We start from the raw sequence: 20,154 nt of genomic DNA, 5'->3' as shown, positions 1-20,154 counted from the left end.
ATATCTCTGTACAAATAATCAATAAAATCATAAGAATCCAATCTTACAGAAGCTATTGTATGTTAATTTCGTAAACCATTCGAAACACAAACTATTTATGCATTGATATGGGCTAATGCTGAGCATCCCGGGGGCCTCCGTGTAATTGGCGTTCCCGCCCCTGAGAGCCCCAGTCAGTTCTCTCCCCCCTCTCTCTCCACTCACTTTTTTCCCTTTTTGTTCTGGGATTCGGTCCTCCTTTCTCATTAGCAATTACTTTTCTCTTCAATTCCTGCCCGGAACTTTGACTCCGTTGACTCCCCAGTATGGTCAACATGGCCAACTTCACCGGGAGCTTTGCCTCGCCATCGGCGGATGCGACGGTCTCGCCCCAACTTTTCGCGCCGGCCGGTCTCATTGCCACCGTATTGGATGGCTTCACGATTTGGAAGGGCCTGTTGACTTTCTTGGTCGCCGCCGTCATCTATGATCAGTGTGAGTGCAAATGCGACATGTGTGGCCTTTGAAATCGCGTCTTGAAACTAATTCAGACCCCCTATTTGCAGTCAAATACCACTACCTCAAGGGTGCGATTGTTGGCCCTATGTACAAGATTCCCTTTATGGGCCCATTCCTCCAATCAGTCAACCCCAAATTCACCGAATACAAGGCGAAATGGGATAGCGGAGACCTCAGCTGTGTGTCGGTCTTCCACAAGTGAGAAGTCCCTGATGTACTTGTTTCTTTCGGGTCTGTTCTCTAACACTTTCTACTAAGGTTCGTCGTGATTGCATCCACTCGTGATATGTCCCGGAAGATTTTCAACTCGCCCGGCTATGTCAAGCCCTGTGTCGTGGATGCCGCGCACAAGCTTCTCGGCAAGACCAATTGGGTCTTCTTAGATGGCAAAGCCCATGTAGATTACCGCAAGGGTCTGAACGGGTTGTTCACTCGCCAGGCTCTGGCGATGTACCTCCCCCGCTCCGAGGAGGTCTTCAACTCCTACAACGAGAAATTCCTCCAGAAGTCCGCCGCCACCAACTTCACCCCGACCCCTTGGATGTCCGAGTTCCGCGAGCTCATGTGCGCTCTGTCGTGCCGTACCTTTGTCGGTTACTATATCACTGATGAGGGCGTCCAGAAAATTGCCGATGACTACTATCTGATTACTGCCGCGCTTGAGCTGGTGAACTTCCCTATCATCCTTCCCTACACTAAGACCTGGTACGGCAAGAAGGCCGCTGATATGGTACTTGAGGAGTTCACCAAGTGTGCTGCCAAGTCCAAGGCCCGTATGGCTGCTGGTGGTGAGATTTCCTGCATCATGGACGCCTGGGTTAAGGCCCAGCTGGATTCCGCCGCATACCGCGAGAAGATTGAGAAGGGAATTCAGGTCGATTCTTCAGAGAAGCCTAGCCAGGTTCTTCGTGAATTCTCCGATTTCGAAATTGCCCAGACTATCTTCACCTTCCTGTTCGCTTCCCAGGATGCAACCAGTGCCGCCTCCACCTGGTTGTTCCAGCTGATGGCTGACCGCCCCGAGATCCTGGACAAGGTCCGTGAAGAGAACCTTAACGTCCGCAACGGTGATCGCACTCTCCCCGCCACCATGGATATGCTAGACCAAATGCCTTACACCCGCGCCGTCGTTAAGGAGACACTGCGCTACCGCCCCCCTGTCATCATGGTTCCCTACCTGGTCAAGAAGGACTTCCCTATCAGCGAGACTGTCACCGTCTCCAAGGGCTCGATGATCATTCCCTCCGTGTGGCCCGCATGCCATGACGAGGAGGCTTACCCCAACGCCGACTCGTTTGATCCAGACCGCTGGATCACCGGTACCGCTGAGCAGCAGACCAAGAACTGGTTGGTCTTTGGTACAGGTCCCCACTACTGTCTGGGTCAGACCTATGCTCAGCTTTCCCTGATGTCCATGATTGGAAAGGCCAGCATGGTGATGGACTGGGAGCACACCCCTACTCCCGAGTCCGAGGATATCAAGGTGTTTGCCACCATTTTCCCTCAGGTATGTTCAAGCTTATTTTCTACCCTGATCAATTCACTAATATATATCAGGATGACTGTCTTCTTACGTTCCGCGCCCGCCCTTGAATTTTCTCTTCTTTGTACAAAACACAAAAGCAAAGCTGGAACCCAGCCACACTTTCTGGACAGAGGACTTATGATGCCTTCCTGTCCTGGGGCTGGGATGGTCCGCTGACACTTTCTTCTCTCTCATTCGACTTCGATGCATGCTCGATATAGGACAAGTCTTTAACATATGTTTCTCTTAGAGAGACCTTCCATACCCTTTTCCAAAGGAGCCCCCGCTGCGATTATGATTACCTATTGCCCGTGAGGGGTCGCAGGGGTTTCTTGTTTCATTTCTTCAGAGTGACTACTCCTAGAGCCATGCATATTAGAACAATATTAATTATCTTTTTCTGCTTGAATATTATGACATGTTATCTAACTGTTCGTGTGCTTGAATCAACTAATTATATACTTAATCTCTTTAGTCTTTCTTCTTGGTTTACAGGTTGGCTTTGGGAGGTTTTTATCACAATCTTAAACCTGATATCTGTTAAAGGTCAATATAGCCTTTTTGAGTTTAGAGAAAGGACTAGACTCGTTTTTCTATGTATGGTTTTAGTGAATTTCTCAATTACAGGTTTTCATTTGATATACATACACTCCACTATATATCTGTGATATCTGTGCCATCTCTACAAGATCTATGCAAAACTCAAACGAAACATCTGTCTACTAAAGAACCCTCCCTAGTTACAACCTAATCAACCGAATCGTTCTAGCCAACCAAAATTCCCAATATTGCTCGACAAAGCTTGTACAATGCCTCGCATAATGAACAAAAGCCTAAACCAGTAGGCGGTCACCCACGGCAGATACTGACATCACAGTCCCGAGGTTACGTTCGGAGATGTAATAACTCCTCACCTCCGCGGACAATTAAAATCCAGAGTTGAAACAATGGCTTCGACATTGCCATCGAAGATCCAGCGATCTGCTGTCGTGTTGTCCTCCGCCGTAGTCAGAATCTCGGCACGCAGTGCGGTATCACCAGCCGCGGCCTTGCACCGAGCTCTCTCCGCACCGACGAGAGGACTGGTCACTTCTCCTCAGAACCGTGTCCTCCCCAGCCGCCTGCCGCCAGCATGCAGCACCCAAGCTAAGGCAAGCCGGAACACCAAGAATCTGGGCCAGGTGCAGACGCGGTGCAACAGCGATGAGGCCAGCCCAGTCAAACTCCAGGAATGGGGCTTCGAAGATGTATGTACTCTCCAGTCTGTTGTCATTCCTCCTCCTCTACCATTACTTCCTTATTTGGACCAAACACCACAATGAACCCAGCCATGAAGCTATTGATAATAAGCTGACAAAACCAAATCTAGATCAACGCCGCCCTCCCATCCTCAACCCCCAACTCCCCAACTCACAAGCCCATAATTCTCATCGACGTGCGCGAGCCTGCCGAGCTCAAAGGTACGGGTATTATTCCATCTGCAGTCTGCATCCCGCTAGCATCACAGGGAGACGCATTGTATCTCACCCCGGACGAGTTCGAGACCCGGTTCGGGTTCCCTAAGCCTGATCCTGTGGAGAGCGAGGGCGAGCCTGCGCAGATGGTCTTCTACTGCAAGGCTGGTGTGCGGGCTAAGACGGCAGCGCATATGGCCGTGCAGGCTGGATATGACCCTGCCAATATCGGGGTTTATATGGGTAGTTGGTTGGATTGGGAGAGACATGGCGGGAAGGTTGAGAGGTGGGAGGGGGATGATATTTGAGTTAGGGAAATCTTGATGCTGAAATAGTGCTCATTTGCCGAGTGTTTGATATCCAAAGGTGATTTGGTCGGTTGAGAACAGGATTGTACATATTACATACATAATGCTGAATATGACCTTGAAGAGTAGATCAGCTGGTCTATTCTGATATTGTGAAGCAACCGTTCGATTTGGTCTCTGCTAGAAAAGAAACAGATCTCCCTAGCTCCTAAACTAGTCAATTGCTTCTGCTTGCTTTCTGCGTTGAAGATAAAGATCAACTACATGGTAGTCCAAATGTCTGTTCGCTAATGCAAATACTTGAATAGTATCAGTTCAATCCACTATAACAACAGAAACAAAAGATCTGGTATCGACCAGGCCTTGCTTTTCCTATATCATGTACAAGCGACCTCTCTCGCTGTTCATCCATCAAGTCATGGTCATTCATTGTATGTTCAAATCGTAATCAAAATAGAATAACTTTTCCGTTTTTCGATAGCAATTGTCATAGCTTAGTAAATTTCGATTCGTTTCCTCCAAACTGGCTATGATGGAACCGAAGGCCATGAGGGCCGACGGAGAACAAAGCTCGCCACTTACTGGCATTTGATCGTAAGTTCGCTTGAGGATAGGTACCGCAAGGCTGGAATGAGTCCGGTGCTAACGACTTTTGATATGAAGACACCGCACACCGGAAGGAAGCCCTAAGACTGAATTCAAGGAATGTCGAAGACGGGCTTGAGCCTCTTGACCAGAGCCCATTCCTCCATGGATACCTCGGACCGGTAGAACTCCTTGAGGGTATCGATACTAGCACGCGAGATATGCGAGATAAGCTGATCCTTCTCTTCGAGGTGACGACCATACATGGGCTGGTTCGGACCCTCGACCTTAACAGCAACGGAGGGCTGGCCTCTCTTGCAAACTGGAACAGCCTTGTGATCGCGCTCGATGGATGTGCTGTGAAACGATTGCGTCAGAAATCAGACAAAAGGGGGAAAAAATCCAGGGAACCAAAACTTACACTCTACCAATATCAATAATCTCCCTTACACCAGCGGCATTGGTCCTGACCGCAGCCAAAGGAGTGTGGAGACGCAGGCTTCCTTCAATGACATCAACACCGATGACGATAGGGTCGGTCTTGTTGAAGACAGCAATGGGCTTGATGACACAGGGGAAGATAGCAAGAAGCTTAGCCTCCTCCTTACGCTGCTCTGTGATTTGAGCCATGTGCTCAGTGAAGTTATCGAACAAGTGGTAAATGATGTCGGCGGTGAAGATCTTTACACCGATTTCGTTGGCATAGGCCATCGCATCCTTATCGACCTTGACATCGAAGCACAGCATGACAGCATATTCCTTATTCTTCTCGAGCATGGTACCAGCCATCATGACATCACGCTTGTAAACGGGACCGATGGAGATATTGGCAACAGGAATCTTAGAAACCTTGAGGAACTCCAGGAGAGCCTCAAGGGAGCCTAGGGTAGAGGCCTGGACAGTGACACCACGCTGATCAGTCGAGACACGACTCAGCAGATTCTCCAGATCGGTCATGACCTCCTCCTCAAGATCCTCCTCATCATCATCAGGGCCGACGACAAGCATGCGAGAACCGGCGATAGCGTGCTCCAAGTCGTTGGCAGCAATCTTCACACCAAGGGCGGCCTTGACCTCCTTGTTGTGAACGTACTGGGACTTCAGACGCAGCTCCTTGAGCGGTGCTGGTGTCAGAAGAGCACGAATATTGGTTGTAATAGGTCCGTTGAGACCGCACATTACGATGCGATCACCCTCGCGAAGAATACCGTTGGATAGAATAACGTCAATGGTGGTACCGAGACCCTCAATGACCTTGACTTCCAGAACCGTACACTCGACCTCAGACAAGTACATAAGCGAGTTAGTCATACGCTCTTGACTCAAGCTGGTCAGCAGCTTCAGCATGTCAGGAACACCCTCTCCGGTGTGGGCGGAGGTCGGAACGAGAGATACGTTGCGAGACAGAGACTTGTTCTCGAAGAACAGCTCGGAGTTGAAACCCTGCTCGGCGAAAGCAAGCTTGGTGGCCTCAAGACGAGTGCGGAACTCGTTTTGAACACCCTTGTTCTGCATAGCCAAACTATCTTCGAAGCCATTGTTATCAATCTTCTTCCAGCCATAAAGACGATCGATTTTGTTCAATGCGACGATGAAAGGAGTCTTGCGGTCACGCAGCAAACGCATAGACTCAAGAGTCTGGGGCTCGAGACCGTGCATGATATCAACAACAAGAATAGCAATGTTGCAGAGGGAGGAACCTCTTGATCGCAAGTTGGAGAAGGACTCGTGACCGGGGGTATCGATGATCAACAGACCAGGGACCTTGAACTCGAACTTGCCATCCTTGTTGACAACCTGGGTCTTTGTGCGTAGAGCATCGACGGGGAAGTAAGTGGCACCGATTTGCTGGGTAATACCACCAGCTTCGCCCTCCTGCACGTTGGTCTGTCGGATTTTGTCAAGCAGCTTGGTCTTACCAGTATCGACGTGACCAAGAATACAGCAAATAGGGGATCGAAGATCATCCTTCGAACGAGCCGCCAGAGCCTCCTCGTGCTTGAGCTTTCTTCGCTCCGCAGCCTCGGCCTTTCTTGCCTGAATGGCCCTTTGGTTGGCGGATTGCTCTTCGTCAGATGAATCTTCATCAGATGATTCGTCGGAGTCGGACTCGGACTCGGAGCCGGATTCTTCTTTCTGATCCTTTTGGGAAGGTGCCTCCTGAGCGGGCTTCTCTTCCTCATCAGATTCCGCATCCCAGCTGTCCTTGACATCTTCATCGGCAGCCTGCTCCCAGTCTTCAATGGCGTCCTCTTCCGTAGGAGTGACGGCAGCAGCAGCAGCGGCAGCGGCGGCGGCCTCAGCCTTCGCCTTCTCCTCGGCCGCCTTCTTTCGATCTTCAGCTTCGCGCTGAGCCTGGGCTCGAGCGGCGGCGGCTTCGAGGTCCTCTTCCTGCTTCTTGCCAGCCCTCTTCTTCTTGTTCTCATATACAGGGCGCTGCTTCTTTTCGCCACCCTCCTCTAAGCCAGCAACCTTGGCACCAGCGGCAATCATCTGCTGCATGCGCAATTCATTGCGCTCCTTGGCCTCTCGTTGAGCTTTGGTAAGCAGCTTGCCTTCCTTGCGTAGCTGTTCCTTCTTTTCGCGCTCCTTCTCCTTCTTGCGCTCACGAGCCTCTGCACGCTTCTTCTCTTCCTCTTCATCGAGGAGCTTCTGCTTGGCCGCGGCAGCCTTCTCCTCCGCTGCAATGCGCTCCTCCTCCTCACGTTGCTTCCGAAGAAGCTCCTGTTGTTTCTGAAGGGCTGCTAGGTGAGGAGGGAGCTTCTTCTTCTTGCCAGTCTCTGTGGTAGATGCGGCGGCGGCGGCGGCGGCTTCATCCTTCTTGGCTTCAGCGGCGGCAGTCTTCTTGGCTTCGGCCTTTTCTTGAGCAGGGGTGAGCTTCTTCTTTGTGGCAGCCTATGTAGACGAGAGAAAGACCGATTAGTAAATGAGCTGGACACCCGGCACGTATTTCCAGCATGGCGAAAAATGTAAAAACCTACCTGCTCCTTCTTGCGCTGCTTCTCCTTCTCCTTCTTCTCACGCTCCTTCTCCTTCTTACTCTTTACTCGGAACTCGCCCTCAGGCTCTTCCGCCGCAGGCTTAACCACTTCCTTGATGGGCTTGGTCTTCTTTCCAGCGAAGACATCGTCATCATCGAAGTTACCCTCCTCGGGCTGCTTGCTAGCCAAAGCATCGACACCCTCGGCGTCCTCACCCTCGACAAAGTCATTGGTCTTGCCCTTCTTAGCCTTCTTGGCTTTGTTTTTTCTCAAAGCAGCCATAAGGCCACCGACCGGCGCTGCCTCCTCGTTGGCATCTTCTTGGGGCTGCTCGTCGGCGGGAGCGGCGGCGGGAACGGACTCGCCGAGATCAGCCTCCCAGTCCTCTTCCTGCCTCTTGTTACTCTTCTTCTTGGGCGCCATTGCGATAGATTTCCCTTGGGGATTTTGTTGGTCCGATTGGAGTGTTGTGGGCGCACAAACGGAGTTAACCGGTTACTTGCGACTTGTATTAATACGCACACGTATTAAAGGGGCAGGATGTCAGAAGTCAAAAAAGGACAATCCCCAGAATGAAAGGCGAGAGATAGAGCTCTCTGTAACGTGGGCCTAGGGAGGGGTGTGGGAAGGGAAAAGAATTTCGGGAAGAATCATGGCCGGTGGGGAACAATATGGCATCGGACTTGACTTTCTAATCGCCACAACCACAAACCTATCTGAGTTGCCCCATACTGTCAGGGGCTTTTTTTCCCTAGGATCTCTGATATCGCATATGTGCTAAGCTACCAGGAATCGAACTTCGAACATTAATACTAACATTTTATCTAACTAGGGCATAGATACACTCTCACAACTTGACTCAAACCTCCAGGGCTATGTCCTCCAAGCTTGGTTCTCCACACTTCTTCACCTTGGCCAAATACTCTTCATATCTTAGATCTCAACGTGTAGAATATGACGAAGCCAGCTAAAAACCGCCTGGGTATGGTGTTCATTAACCCCAAGCACGTCCCGAACTGCCTCAAAGAACATGTGCACTGTTTCAGGAGTCAGGTCCTTGAACTGACTCTCGTTGCACGCCAGGAGAACCTCATCCAGGTGCTTCAAGCCGCGACTGACAAGGCGAGCGAGGATATTGCCGTCGATATGCATACTGTTCTCGACCTGGGAGATTGCATCAAGGTAGCGGTGCCTGCGGGACAGGGAGGGACAGATGACCTCATCCCTAAGGCATATGTTGAGCAGAAGTCGAAGAAGGTGCCACTCCTTCGCACCAAGGCACAAGAGCCTGTAGACTGATCCATTGATACCAAAACCATAGAAGGTCTTAGTGGTCGTCAGCACAGCTGGAGACCTGTAGCCTCGAGTGAGCTTGATCAATGAGACGGGGAGATTGGCCGTTGGACGAGGCACAAGGTCACCTGGTTGATCGAGGTCTGTGAATGCCCTAGTAGCTCCACCTCGGGTGCTCACAAGAAGGAGATCCGATTGACATCCATGCCCGGCCAATAAACTGTGCGACAAACCATCGCGTGCCATTGGGTCGAAACCGTGCATTAAGATATCCCCGTTTGAGATCTTGTAGACCAGCAGAGAGTGTCTCGAGGTGGTGACATAGATCATGCCTCCGTGCATTGTCATCTCAACAGCTGGGGATGGAAGAGTAGCTGTGATATTTCGAACCCATTTCGTCATAGAATTTCGTGAGGTGACCGTGAAGAATTTGTTCCCAGCGGCAACAATCAAGCTATCGTCGTATGCCGTCATGGCATAAACTGGGTCCTTAAACCATTGTGTGTGCTTGTCAATGCAAGTGATCTGCCCAGGATCGTTGGCATCTCGAGACGCTTGTATGAGCATCAATCGACCTTGTCGGTCATTGGGTCGATGAGGCAAACTGATCGAAGTCCCAATTGCGATAAGATGGTATGCATTGCCATCCTTGTATGGCATCCAGTCAAAAATGCATGTGACTTTCTCACCAGAAACTCCATGTGGTCTCCAGGGGAGATGGCCTTGGGCAACCAGGTTTTTATCGGTAGAGACCACTGGTGACTGTCTGTCTGGGTCCACAAACTCGATACATGCCGTGCGGGAAATATCGAGAGGACTTTCTTGATTTCCGGTCTGGGTCACAGAATATGAAACAATGAGACTTTGGAGATGATCGGAGTAGGTGAGCTTGCTTGGATTCCCGGGAATGTCGATGCGCCGAGGAACGACCTTTGCTTCTTGATCCAGAGAGCATATCAGAAGTTGACCATCCGCAAAACAAAACATGTATGTAGTTGGAATCCCTGACTCTTGATCTCTTACATCGACAAGGTCGAAGCTGCTGAACCTGGTAGGAAAGTATGCGGGCTGGCATGAATGTTAGACCATAGCTCAAAAGGGAAGGATGTAATATAACTTACGCAGTTTTGATCTGTAACCCAAACGCGAGACAAGAAACAGTCCAAGTCCTTGCCATTCGGGGCACATGACACACGCCAGAAATCATCTCCGCATGTAAACAATGCAAAATTATTGTGGGCTTTGAGGTTGATTGATGTTTGCCCAAGATGGTGTGGCGCTCTTTGTTCCAAACCTGAAGGGAAAGTGCCTGGTTAATGAAAGGGATGCAAGGGACCAGTCTGCTGAACGAAAGACGACTCACGTTTGAAACCGAATACAGGGTCACCCTGATGATCAACGACGTTTGTATCTACATTGAATGGAACAAGTATGCCACTTCGAAGCCCACATAAAAGGAGCGCGTGGCTTCTACCGCCTGAGATAGTATTGATAATAGCGAGGCTTTCAATCGTTTCTGACATGTCTTTTGCAGTCTCGCGTCCGACTGAGATACGAGTGTCGGCATGTTGTCTGATTCCACCAGTCTCGTTATAAACCTCGAATGATAGCACTGTACCATCGCTGGTACCGAGGAAAATGAAGCCAACTTCCCCCCAATTCTGGTGGGAGATACAGATGGGCTCTTTTTGGAGTTGGTATGGAACTTCATGATCAGATAGGGAGGCACGTCCTTCAGTCATGACTATCCGAAGAAAGTGGAGAAAATTTCCCCTTTTACTTCTTGTAGTCATGACAATAGTGGAACTTGGGCCGTCCACAATAGCTGCTGTGACAGATACAAGGGGATCATGTTGAACACAGCTGCTGAGAGAGAAATCAGTAGGGACAAAAAAGTGCAGAGCTCTTTCTGTGACTCGAACAATAACACCGGAAGGTGTAGAGTCCATTGCCAAAGTCTGTTGGATGTCCAAACCTGTATCATCCTCAAGGGCAGTAATGCCATCTCTCATGTCGGGAGTCGTATGAAGGAGCAACGACGAGAGCGGGTCGGAGGCTAGTAGGTATATTGAATCCTTAGCACCGAGTGACACAGCCCACATATCACGTATGCTGGACAATCCACCCAATGCGGCTGAGACTCCAATCTGAGCCTCAATGCCGTATCGAAGTTCGGTGATAGCACCATTGCCTGAAGCAGAGGTTGAGCAGACAAATATCCGATCGTGTTCATATGGAGTGTCTTTGAAGATGCCTGAGGTGTTTGAGGGAATAACAACTGCATCGGGAACTGGTGCCCAGTTGACGAATCGTTGAACACATCTGGGGTGATCCCGTGCCTCCTGGACAAACAAACCGCCATCACCCTGGCTTCCAGCAGCGAGAATGAAGTCACCACCTTCATGGCCCATATCAAGAATATCAAATGCCGTATCAACATCGCAGTGGAGTTGACCCAGAGAAGTCTGGGTTTCGAGCTCACCATCGTTGCCAAACTCGAGATAATAGATCCAGCCTTTTTCTTGACAAAGGAATATTCCATCGTACCTCTGACTGTACATCCAGTTCCGCGAAGGTCTGGCCCAGCGAGTCCACAGTCCAGCTTCGGACGATTCGGCATCTGGAATGATTGGTGGGTATCGCATCGGACGAGACGAGGAATTGGGTGTGTACATTGCCATGGAATTTGTGGTAATCAGGAGGTAGGAGGATTCTTTAGCCAAAGGGATGACCATGCTAGGCAACTGGTCTTCCTGAGGCAGAAAGATTGAGGTGTGTTTGGGAATCATGCGGTTGAGCATACTGGCTTCATCCCATTCGAACACCATAGACCGTGTTGTGCCAAGTTTATAGACGAGAAGAAGTAGAATGGTCCGTTTGTCATTGATGTCTTTTGGGTAAAGAAATTCCATGAACAGGATATCGCCCTCCACTTGTACGAAGCTTTCCTGTTGATTGTTATTATCAGGCAAACGACCAATAAAATATGGCTGGGACATACGCATTCAATTGGGTTCAGCTTTCCCTGGGCCATCTGCATCTGGAGTTCGCCGGGAGATTTTAACCACAAGACCGCGAAGAAATTACGCGACGCACTGACTGCAACCGCGCGCGACCTGGATCATGGTGTAAGCTTTCGTCGATCCAACTGAGTTAGCAATGGGCGATACTTACTTGGGATCAACAGCTATATGCTTGCCATACTTGTCGGCTATGTTGACATCGCGGGGCAAAGGTCGACTGTAGGAAACAAATGGGCCATCTCCAATCTCTGAGTAGTACATGAAAAGGAGCTCATTTGAGTCCGTAGCAAGGAAAAGAATTTGAGGTGGGAGTTGATTTTTGTCGTGAGGGTGAGCCATCAAGCTTGATGGAGGCTGAGTTTCCCAGGGCAACTGAGTGCTTACATTGATGACCTTTGCCCCGATGAGCGAGCCTTCGAGATCTGATTTTTCGACAACATCTTGAAGGTGACCATTGGGCAGGGCTTCCTTGATTTGAATTCGCCGCTCTCCAATGAAAACAACATCGTTGTGGTCTTTATCTCGAAGACGCGCTGGAAGAATCCAGTTGATGACAGGACTTGGGATCAGTGGCTGGGTGAGCAGTCCAGTCAGACACGTCGGACGCGAGACGGGCTGGTTGCCAGACATTGCAGTAATTGAGTGGGTTTCACAAGAAACCGATAACAGATTAGAGCAAATGAGAAGATGATTCTGAAGCCAAAGGCGTATAGCGGGGTCAAGTGATACGAAGAAGCTTGAAGATTGTTGTGAAAGAGAGAGATGAAGGATGGAGATGGAAGATATAAGGCGGAGTCGTAAGTAAACGAGTAAGGAAAGTAGGCAATAGGCAATATCAAGAGCCAGTCTGAGGCACAATAAGCCCCAATATTGTTTGAACTGCACACCGCCCTGTAACTTCCTATATTCAAGAAATATGGTAATTAAATTCGATGCTTGCAAGGTCCACTTGTCTTCATACTTCAAAGAGTGGAATGTCTCAAATGCGATTTATGCATCAACTGCCAAATGCGATACTGGCTGTGAATTGATATCCGATGCACAACTAGAGCCTGAAGAGAGTATAGGCAGTTGACAGTGATTCCACAGTCAAGGGTGTCCCAGACAAGCCCTGCAATATCTTTATTAACCAATGTACCCCACATATGAAGAACAAATGTCAATGTGAGACTTACAGCTTGCCCGAACGCTGTACAGTAGTATCAGCTCTCGAAGACGTGCCTGACACAAGCTCCATTGGTTTCCAAGCTCCAGGAAGCAATTCCTTACTTGCCACAGAGCTAACACTATCACTAGCAGAGCAAGCCAATCCCGGAGTTATGCAATGACCGCCCGTCGGTGAGCTGTCGGAGCCCCAGAAACTGTGAACTCCTAAGGGCGCACAACACGGTACACAAATATATGTGTCCGAGATCTTGCGATGAGTGCTGAAAAGCATAAACCGGAGCGTTGTGCCTAAGCCTAACACAGAGCGAATGTTGTTATCGGGGAAAACATGTCGCGGCTGCCGATGGATGCCTAAGGCCGCTAAGCGGGACTCCGCCGCCTTTGACTTCAGACTTTCCACGTCTAGGTATACGTGCCTAGACATTCATCAGCTCACATTCAAAGGGACCTTAATTGTTAAAGGTAAAGCGCATTCTCACATATTTGGCATTGAGTCGTTGCTTTGGACACGTCGTCTCGTTGTCCGGTGAAAAGGCTCCGGTCGATCTATATCCGATTGAGCTCTCAATGTTATTGAGCCAAATTCAAAACGCACAACTTGAATGTTATTCATTTAGATTGAAAAACAAACCGAGTGATAACTTTCATCTTTTCTGGTGTGTGTGCATATTAGCTGCTTGATCTCCTGAGAAGGACGTCTTAGCGAATAAAGAATGGAAGATACCGGAAAAGAACCGGGTCATCCCAGCTCTGAGGACACATCTGCATCAGAAGAACCCTCAAACAATTTCGAATTGGATACAACAGCAAAACAGATGGCTCGAGCGGAAAAGGCAAAAGCCATCCGCAAAGCATGTGCGGCGCGCGATGTGGAAGCCTTGGCTGTGCACGCAACTTCAGAAGGCGGGTTACTTGAAGATGACTTGAGACAGATAGCCTGTGAGTATATATTCCGGTTTGAAGAAGGTAAAATTACACATAGACTCAACTAACTGGTGAACAGGGCCTATTTTGTTACGTTGCGACGACCAAATACGACAGTTTGATACGGCCCCAAGTACTGAACTTTTACGACATGCCGATGAGGAACAAGTAGAACTCGACGTCAACCGATCATTTGTCTATTACCCAAAAGGTATGCTATTAAAACTCTCCATACAAGACGAGTTTGGATATTAATAGAGTCTAGCTCCCGAGGAGGAGATGTTGAAAAAGAAAGAGCAGCTATCAAAACTGATCACCCAGGTGCTTAGGGAATACCCTATGCTTTGTTATTTCCAAGGATATCATGACATAGTCCAAGTTCTTCTTTTGGTACTAGGCGAGAAGCAGGCCGTGCCAGCAGTAGCACAGATATCCCTTTTCCGCATACGTGACTACATGCTACCATCGCTGTCTCCAGCCGTGAAACATCTTCATCTCATTCCTGCAATAATCGAAACAACGGACCCTGAGCTAAGACGACACCTTGACAATATTGAACCATTCTTCGCTCTCGCAGCTACACTGACACTATACGCCCATGATATTCAAGAGTACAGCAATATCTCACGAGTTTTCGACTTTGTTTTATCTCGTGAACCTGTGGTTGCAATTTACCTCTTCGCAGCAATGATCCTGTCTAGGAAAAAAGAGTTGCTGGCAATACCAGTGTATGAACCCGAGATGCTTCATTTTACGCTTTCTAAGCTGCCATGCCCACTTGATCTTGATGGACACATTCTGCATGCGGCTCGGCTCTTTGATGACCACCCGCCGAAATCCTTGCCGTTTGGAGCCTGGAAACATATTCCCTGGTGTAGCGTGCTCAAGACTTCACGAGACCCACATCGCAAGTGCACCCCAGAAGACGCGATGTACTTTTTTGAAAAGCAATCCCAACAGATTCGGGCCGAAGAACGCAGGAAACGAGCTATGGATTTCTTATGGAGCCACCGTCGCTCCGTGGGTTCTGTGTTACTGGCTATATTGGTTGGAACTGCATCTTTCTATATCCGCAAAAAGGGACTCGACACCTCGATTTGGTCTTATGTTGGCCGAATTCAAAGGGCAATCCGGAACTGGGTTTAATCTCAAGCCAACGTGTCAGATATCGCGGATGCTTGGTGCTATTGCATGTGTATAATAAAGAGAAAAAGTGACAGAAACCAAAAAAAAACCTTATATCTGAGGATCGTAACTTCATAATTTACATGTAGTGAAAGAACTCAGTCAATTCATAGCAAATAATATATATTAGCTACATACTCGTGTATGATCTGGTATCCACAGTTGTGGCTTGAGCGGTGGCTTTATCTGCGGAAGCTGATGTGTACACTTAACAACTCCCCTTCCAACAGCTTACCTCAAAACTAACCACAATGGCGAACCGAGGCTACGATGTCGTAGTAGATGTGGATGCAGAGGTAAGAGCGCTGTGATGAACAACACACCATTCCGTCTAACAAATCAGCAGGGCGACCTTGGCCATACCGACCTGCAAGAAGACCTCGAATTCCACCCCTCCAGTGAGTTCCACCAAGCGAACCGGCCCAGCCCGATTCTCTAACTAAGTAATCCTACTTAGACTTTGAAAACGACCAAAGAACCGCCAAAGTCCAAGGCGACTCCGCCCCGTTCCTGGGTGGCGGGCCATCGCGCCGCCGTGACCGGTCCCCTGGCGGTACGCCGGCCAAATACAGCTGGTGGTCGCTGCATTACTACGAGCAATTCTTCGATGTCGACACGAATGAAGTCTTCCGCCGCTGTGTGGCAACGGTGTATCCGCGCACCAACTTCCTCGATGTGCTAGAGGGTAACGCAGACCTATACGGGCCGATCTGGATCGCGACTACGGTGGTGGTTATCCTGTTTTTGACAGGCACTATCTCGCAATGGCTGTCGAACAATGATGACAAGCACTTCGAGTACGACTTCACGTTGCTATCGGGCGCGGCTGGTCTGGTCTATGGGTACACCGGCATTTTGCCTATTGCCCTGTGGGGTGCGCTGCGTTGGTTCGGCAGCTCGACGGCTGACCTTATTGAGTGCTGGGCTTTATATGGATACTCTAACTTGGTCTGGATTGCCGTTGCACTGGTCAGCTGGAGTCCGTTGACTGCGCTGAACTGGGCGCTTGTTGGCGTTGGCTTTGCTTGGAGTGTCTTCTTCCTTCTGCGGAACTTGTATCCGGTCTTGAATGCTACTGATGCCAAGGCTAGCAAGATCCTCTTGGTCTTGGTTGTTGTGCTACATGCGGCACTGGCTATTGCTATCAAGGTGCTTTTCTTTGCGTAAGTAGTGTCCTTGTCTGACAAACAAATTGACCTTGAGCTAACATATCTACTAGTCACGGGAGCCCGGTTTCAAAGAAGAACAACAACAAGGACAAGAACCCCAATGATGACAAGGACGACACGAAAGGGATGATGTTCCGGGCATAAGCGAGGGAGGATGGATCATTGGCTTTTCATCTGGAATACTGGCCATTCCGTCAATTCTTGCTCAGGTAGCAGTTTTCCTAGTCGTGTTATTGAACGCATGCATGTATTGTACTCTTTATTTATCGCGGACGGAATTTGGAGATGTGAAGCAATTCGACTTTTTGAATTTTACACATTTCATTTCATGGAGTGCAACTTGGTCGTCGAGAGGAGTCAACTAGAAAAAGTATGACGGTGGCTGCATTGATTTTATCATCATATCTAACGCCATTTGTAATCCTCTCCATGTAGCAGTCCAGCCAATCCCCATCTCTGGAACAGCACGCCGAGCACAAGACCAAGGGGCGAGTCGTTTACTTGAGCTTCTTCTTGGGGCGGAGCTGGTTGGTGTGTCCGCACTTCTTCTTGCGGCAGTTGGTGGCACGGGGAGGAAGACGAGCCTGTAATAGGTTCGAGTTAGTACATGGAATTCATGGCCTTGCCACTAAAGGCGATTTCTTCATGACAATCATCTGGCGCAGGCGGAGAAGGCGGGGTAAACGTACGTAGCACTTGCGGCAGATGGCCTTGTCGCAGTTGAACTTGGAGGCAAGGGCCTTGAGGGAAGGCTCAATGATACCACCACGGAGACGCAGGACAAGGTGAAGGGTGGACTCCTATAACAGGTTGATATCGCATGTTAGCGAATGTTCCACCATTTCGCAGACCATAGACCATAACGCAAAGCGATGATTCCTCCTCTTGCGTATCCGTGGACAGAGTTTATCTCTGAAAAAAGAACATGTTGGAAATCTGATCCACCCGAGATACCACAATGCCCCCCGCTCTCGGTCCAAATCACATCACAAGTTGAATTCCGGTTCCTACCTTCTGGATGTTGTAGTCGCTCAGGGTGCGGCCATCCTCGAGCTGCTTGCCGGCGAAGATCAGACGCTGTTGGTCAGGGGGAATGCCCTCCTTGTCCTGGATCTTGGTCTTGACGTTGTCGATGGTGTCGCTCGACTCGACATCGAGGGTAATGGTCTTACCCGTCAGGGTCTTGACGAAACTACATCGCACCGTATTAGCCCATATTCATTTTTCCTCCATGGGTTTGGGTCGTATTGGCGATGGGATCGGGATTGTGGTTCGCGATGACATTTAAGGGTTCAGAAAGACCTACATCTGCACTGAAACGGCGCGGAAAAAGACGATGTTAGCTCACTGAATCCATAGCGATGCATGGATGCTGTTTCACGAGGTTTATGGGACGTACTGGTTGCGAGTTCTCGTTGTTGTCGGCTGTCGGTCGCTGTGTTCCAGGCGGAGCTGTCGATTGTCAATTTGAGGATTTCGCTCGCTTAGCAAAGGTGGACCGATCGGGGTACCCTAAGCCCTAGTTGTTGCCCATTTTCGTCATACGTTATGTAAGCAGCCCGACCAACCAGCCAATGATAACTTGGTAGTGCATCTACGTCAAGTATAGTAGATCACCATAAATGAAGCGTGTTTTCTGTTCTCAATGGTATTTCCTGATCGAATAAACAAATCCTTCGACTACCACCTCAGCTGGAAAGATTAATGCGTCGAGAAAGACAATAATTCACAGAAACCTTAGAAAATCAAGTAATTGAACTAGGTAAAGACAAAAGGTTGTACACAAAGGTGAACGCCAGATACATGATCCCGAAGGCCCAGCGCCGTGTATATGATTACAATAAAATTTCATCACCATCCATATCCTCGGACCCCGCCTCGTACATGTCCTCTTCAAAATCAGCCATGCCATACGTGTGGCCAACATCGCTTTCCCCGGTGTGCATTCCTTGTCTTCCCAAATTAGCGAAGTACTCTCTGTTCTGTCGCTCTTCATCTTGCTGTGAAATCTTGAATTCAACAAATGTGACAGCACGAACAAGTGTTTTCAATTGGACCGCAGCGAGCTGGGCTGCTACCTCATAAAAAGTCCGTGCGGGACCACTGAGATGTGATTCCCATCGATACCGGTGATACCACTCGCCGGGACGCCCGTGATCAGCCTCTTTGTCGTCAGGGATGACCCTTCTGGTTCTAACGGCTTGCATGACTGTTTGTAGCAAAAGTTCGAGCTTCTCTCGAGTCTTATCAGGAGGAGCACCAGTAGCAGGGACAGGGACAGAGGCAGGGGCAGTGGTACAAGCAGAGGATGATTCTGGGACAGCGCTAGAGGTTGGTTGGGTATCTCGTTCTGCCCGGCTGATGGGAAACATCGTGGCAATGCGACTGGGTTCCTTAGAGGTATCGAGCCAACTGCTTTGGTACCAGTCCATGTAATCGTCTAATTGGGCAGACGTCATGTTCAACACATCTTGGTCTGTGATCTGAATGGCAGTCTTTTTTCCAATATTTCCCCCAAATCCCCGATCACGATCGAAGTGGTTCTGGGAGCGTGCCCAGAGGGCCCAGTCCATGACCTGCACAGCGGGCTCTTGATCTGTGCTGGGATACCTTTTCAAATCATCGATTGGGAACAGGAGTTTCGTAGAAATGATAATCAGCACCATCAATTGCAAGTCAGGAAGAAGAAGTGCTGTTTTTCGGCCATCGGATGAACTTGTTGTCGGATACTGAAGTGTGAAGCCTAATAGATCTTGCAAGATCATAGTTGTATCATATATCTCAACTAAAATTCGTTAGCTAATATAAACTGGCAACCACTTGGCGGACTGTCTCTCATACTTGGTAAGGCTAATCTCTTGATGAGCCGGAAAAGAACCAGGGGTAAATTCAAGGGAGGAAGGTCCAATTCAAACCGGCGCTGATAGAACAACACTATTGCCAGGACGCCGCGATGGAACCGCTCGGCATTAGGTATTGACTTTTTCAAGATCAGTCAATCAACCCAGAAAATATCCCAGAGTCAGACTACACTCACATTAACCTCAAGGATCGCAGTCAGTTCTGGCGGAAGCCTATCCCTCATTTCTCGGGGGACAGTTGCCAGGACTCGGACGTAGGGGATCTCTTGCCGCATTATCATGCTGTAGAATGTGAGTATTGCGCGCATTCTAGAAGCAAACTTGCATGGAGGAAAGAATATACATACCCGTGGAAATCACTGACACAGACAGGAAGCCGCATCAAGAACGCTGCGAGATAACACAGTGCAACAGAATCGATCAGACGAGGCCATTCGAGATATCTCGAGTTTGGTTTAAATCCCATATCACGAGGTTCATCTTTTGCGGCTTGCGAGCTGAATACCTCAGATTCAGTATCATTGTCGTCGCCATCAGTAGAATCAGTGATTCTTGCTTCGAAATCTTGCAGACGAAGAGCCCAGAGATCTCGGACAACAAGCTAATAAATAATGAGCTGTTATCCTTGAACACAAGAAGCAACATATGCACATACCTCAAGTTCCTCTGGGAACCCGTGTTCATGAACCAAGGCATGACATTGTTTCCAAAGGATAAGCTGGTAGGTCTGCAAGAAAAGCGTGTATGCCGGACGGCCACGGAGTGCTGTTAGTAAAGTCAGCAGAGAGAACGAGGCTGAAGCTGCTAATTACATACTCTTGCTGACCTTCTCCCTGGTTTCTCTCTTCACGCGATGTGTTTTGCCTAGGTTTCCAAAATCGGCGGCATCTTCTGCGACTTGAACACCCTACACATGTCGCATAGCCATTAGCTGTGTACTTCCTGACATTGGATGCAGTGATAGGATAAAAAAAAAAGCCGATGGACGTCATACCTCCTGCAAATGACCGCGCCGACAATACCAAAGTCCATTGTCTAGATAGTATCGGGTCTCACGACAACCTTCTTGACCGCAGACCCCTCGGGTAACGTAGTCCATCCCCAAGGGATTTGTTCATGCTTGTTTGACAAAGAAGGGTTGGTATATCCAGATGGCGGGACTTTTTTTTCTGCCTCCTAGT

General features: G+C 49.1%; 8 protein-coding genes across 8 annotated transcripts; 4 read left to right on the top strand and 4 right to left on the bottom strand.

The window, feature by feature from the left end:
- Nucleotides 1–314: 314 nt before the first annotated feature.
- On the top strand, nt 315–2,091 carry erg5 (C-22 sterol desaturase erg5; the record flags this gene model as incomplete). The annotated part of the gene is made up of 4 exons (XM_039074140.1): nt 315–474; nt 546–696; nt 757–2,005; nt 2,056–2,091. The coding sequence occupies 4 exons, from the start codon at nt 315–317 to the stop codon at nt 2,089–2,091; spliced, it is 1,596 nt and encodes a 531-aa protein (XP_038927766.1).
- Nucleotides 2,092–2,970: 879 nt separating this feature from the next.
- On the top strand, nt 2,971–3,785 carry LCP9604111_6239 (rhodanese-like domain-containing protein; the record flags this gene model as incomplete). Its single annotated transcript, XM_039074138.1, has 2 exons — nt 2,971–3,270; nt 3,393–3,785. 2 exons carry the CDS (start codon nt 2,971–2,973, stop codon nt 3,783–3,785), a joined length of 693 nt encoding a protein of 230 aa, XP_038927765.1.
- Nucleotides 3,786–4,483: 698 nt separating this feature from the next.
- LCP9604111_6238 (putative mitochondrial translation initiation factor IF-2) lies at nt 4,484–7,774 on the bottom strand (the record flags this gene model as incomplete). Its single annotated transcript, XM_039074137.1, has 3 exons — nt 4,484–4,727; nt 4,792–7,265; nt 7,352–7,774. The coding sequence occupies 3 exons, from the start codon at nt 7,772–7,774 to the stop codon at nt 4,484–4,486; spliced, it is 3,141 nt and encodes a 1,046-aa protein (XP_038927764.1).
- Nucleotides 7,775–8,284: 510 nt separating this feature from the next.
- Nucleotides 8,285–12,297, bottom strand: thtA (the record flags this gene model as incomplete). Its single annotated transcript, XM_039074136.1, has 5 exons — nt 8,285–9,712; nt 9,766–9,938; nt 10,008–11,592; nt 11,646–11,760; nt 11,819–12,297. The coding sequence occupies 5 exons, from the start codon at nt 12,295–12,297 to the stop codon at nt 8,285–8,287; spliced, it is 3,780 nt and encodes a 1,259-aa protein (XP_038927763.1).
- Nucleotides 12,298–13,547: 1,250 nt separating this feature from the next.
- On the top strand, nt 13,548–14,904 carry LCP9604111_6236 (TBC domain-containing protein; the record flags this gene model as incomplete). Its single annotated transcript, XM_039074135.1, has 3 exons — nt 13,548–13,773; nt 13,838–13,969; nt 14,024–14,904. 3 exons carry the CDS (start codon nt 13,548–13,550, stop codon nt 14,902–14,904), a joined length of 1,239 nt encoding a protein of 412 aa, XP_038927762.1.
- A 290-nt stretch (nt 14,905–15,194) lies between these two features.
- LCP9604111_6235 (Yip1 family protein) lies at nt 15,195–16,256 on the top strand (the record flags this gene model as incomplete). The annotated part of the gene is made up of 4 exons (XM_039074134.1): nt 15,195–15,239; nt 15,290–15,341; nt 15,401–16,106; nt 16,163–16,256. 4 exons carry the CDS (start codon nt 15,195–15,197, stop codon nt 16,254–16,256), a joined length of 897 nt encoding a protein of 298 aa, XP_038927761.1.
- Nucleotides 16,257–16,609: 353 nt separating this feature from the next.
- LCP9604111_6234 (ubiquitin-60S ribosomal protein L40) lies at nt 16,610–17,706 on the bottom strand (the record flags this gene model as incomplete). Its single annotated transcript, XM_039074133.1, has 6 exons — nt 16,610–16,696; nt 16,802–16,912; nt 17,124–17,304; nt 17,419–17,425; nt 17,512–17,564; nt 17,681–17,706. 6 exons carry the CDS (start codon nt 17,704–17,706, stop codon nt 16,610–16,612), a joined length of 465 nt encoding a protein of 154 aa, XP_038927760.1.
- A 241-nt stretch (nt 17,707–17,947) lies between these two features.
- LCP9604111_6233 (TFIIB-type zinc finger domain-containing protein) lies at nt 17,948–20,072 on the bottom strand (the record flags this gene model as incomplete). The annotated part of the gene is made up of 7 exons (XM_039074132.1): nt 17,948–18,897; nt 18,954–19,092; nt 19,150–19,255; nt 19,321–19,574; nt 19,629–19,738; nt 19,790–19,880; nt 19,968–20,072. The coding sequence occupies 7 exons, from the start codon at nt 20,070–20,072 to the stop codon at nt 17,948–17,950; spliced, it is 1,755 nt and encodes a 584-aa protein (XP_038927759.1).
- Nucleotides 20,073–20,154: the final 82 nt, after the last annotated feature.

This window comes from Penicillium roqueforti, assembly GCF_015533775.1.
Source record: "Penicillium roqueforti strain LCP96 04111 chromosome Unknown scaffold_16, whole genome shotgun sequence".
Lineage (NCBI taxonomy): Eukaryota > Fungi > Ascomycota > Eurotiomycetes > Eurotiales > Aspergillaceae > Penicillium > Penicillium roqueforti.
Note: the sequence above shows the minus strand (reverse complement) of the source record. Positions and strands in the feature narration are given on the sequence as shown.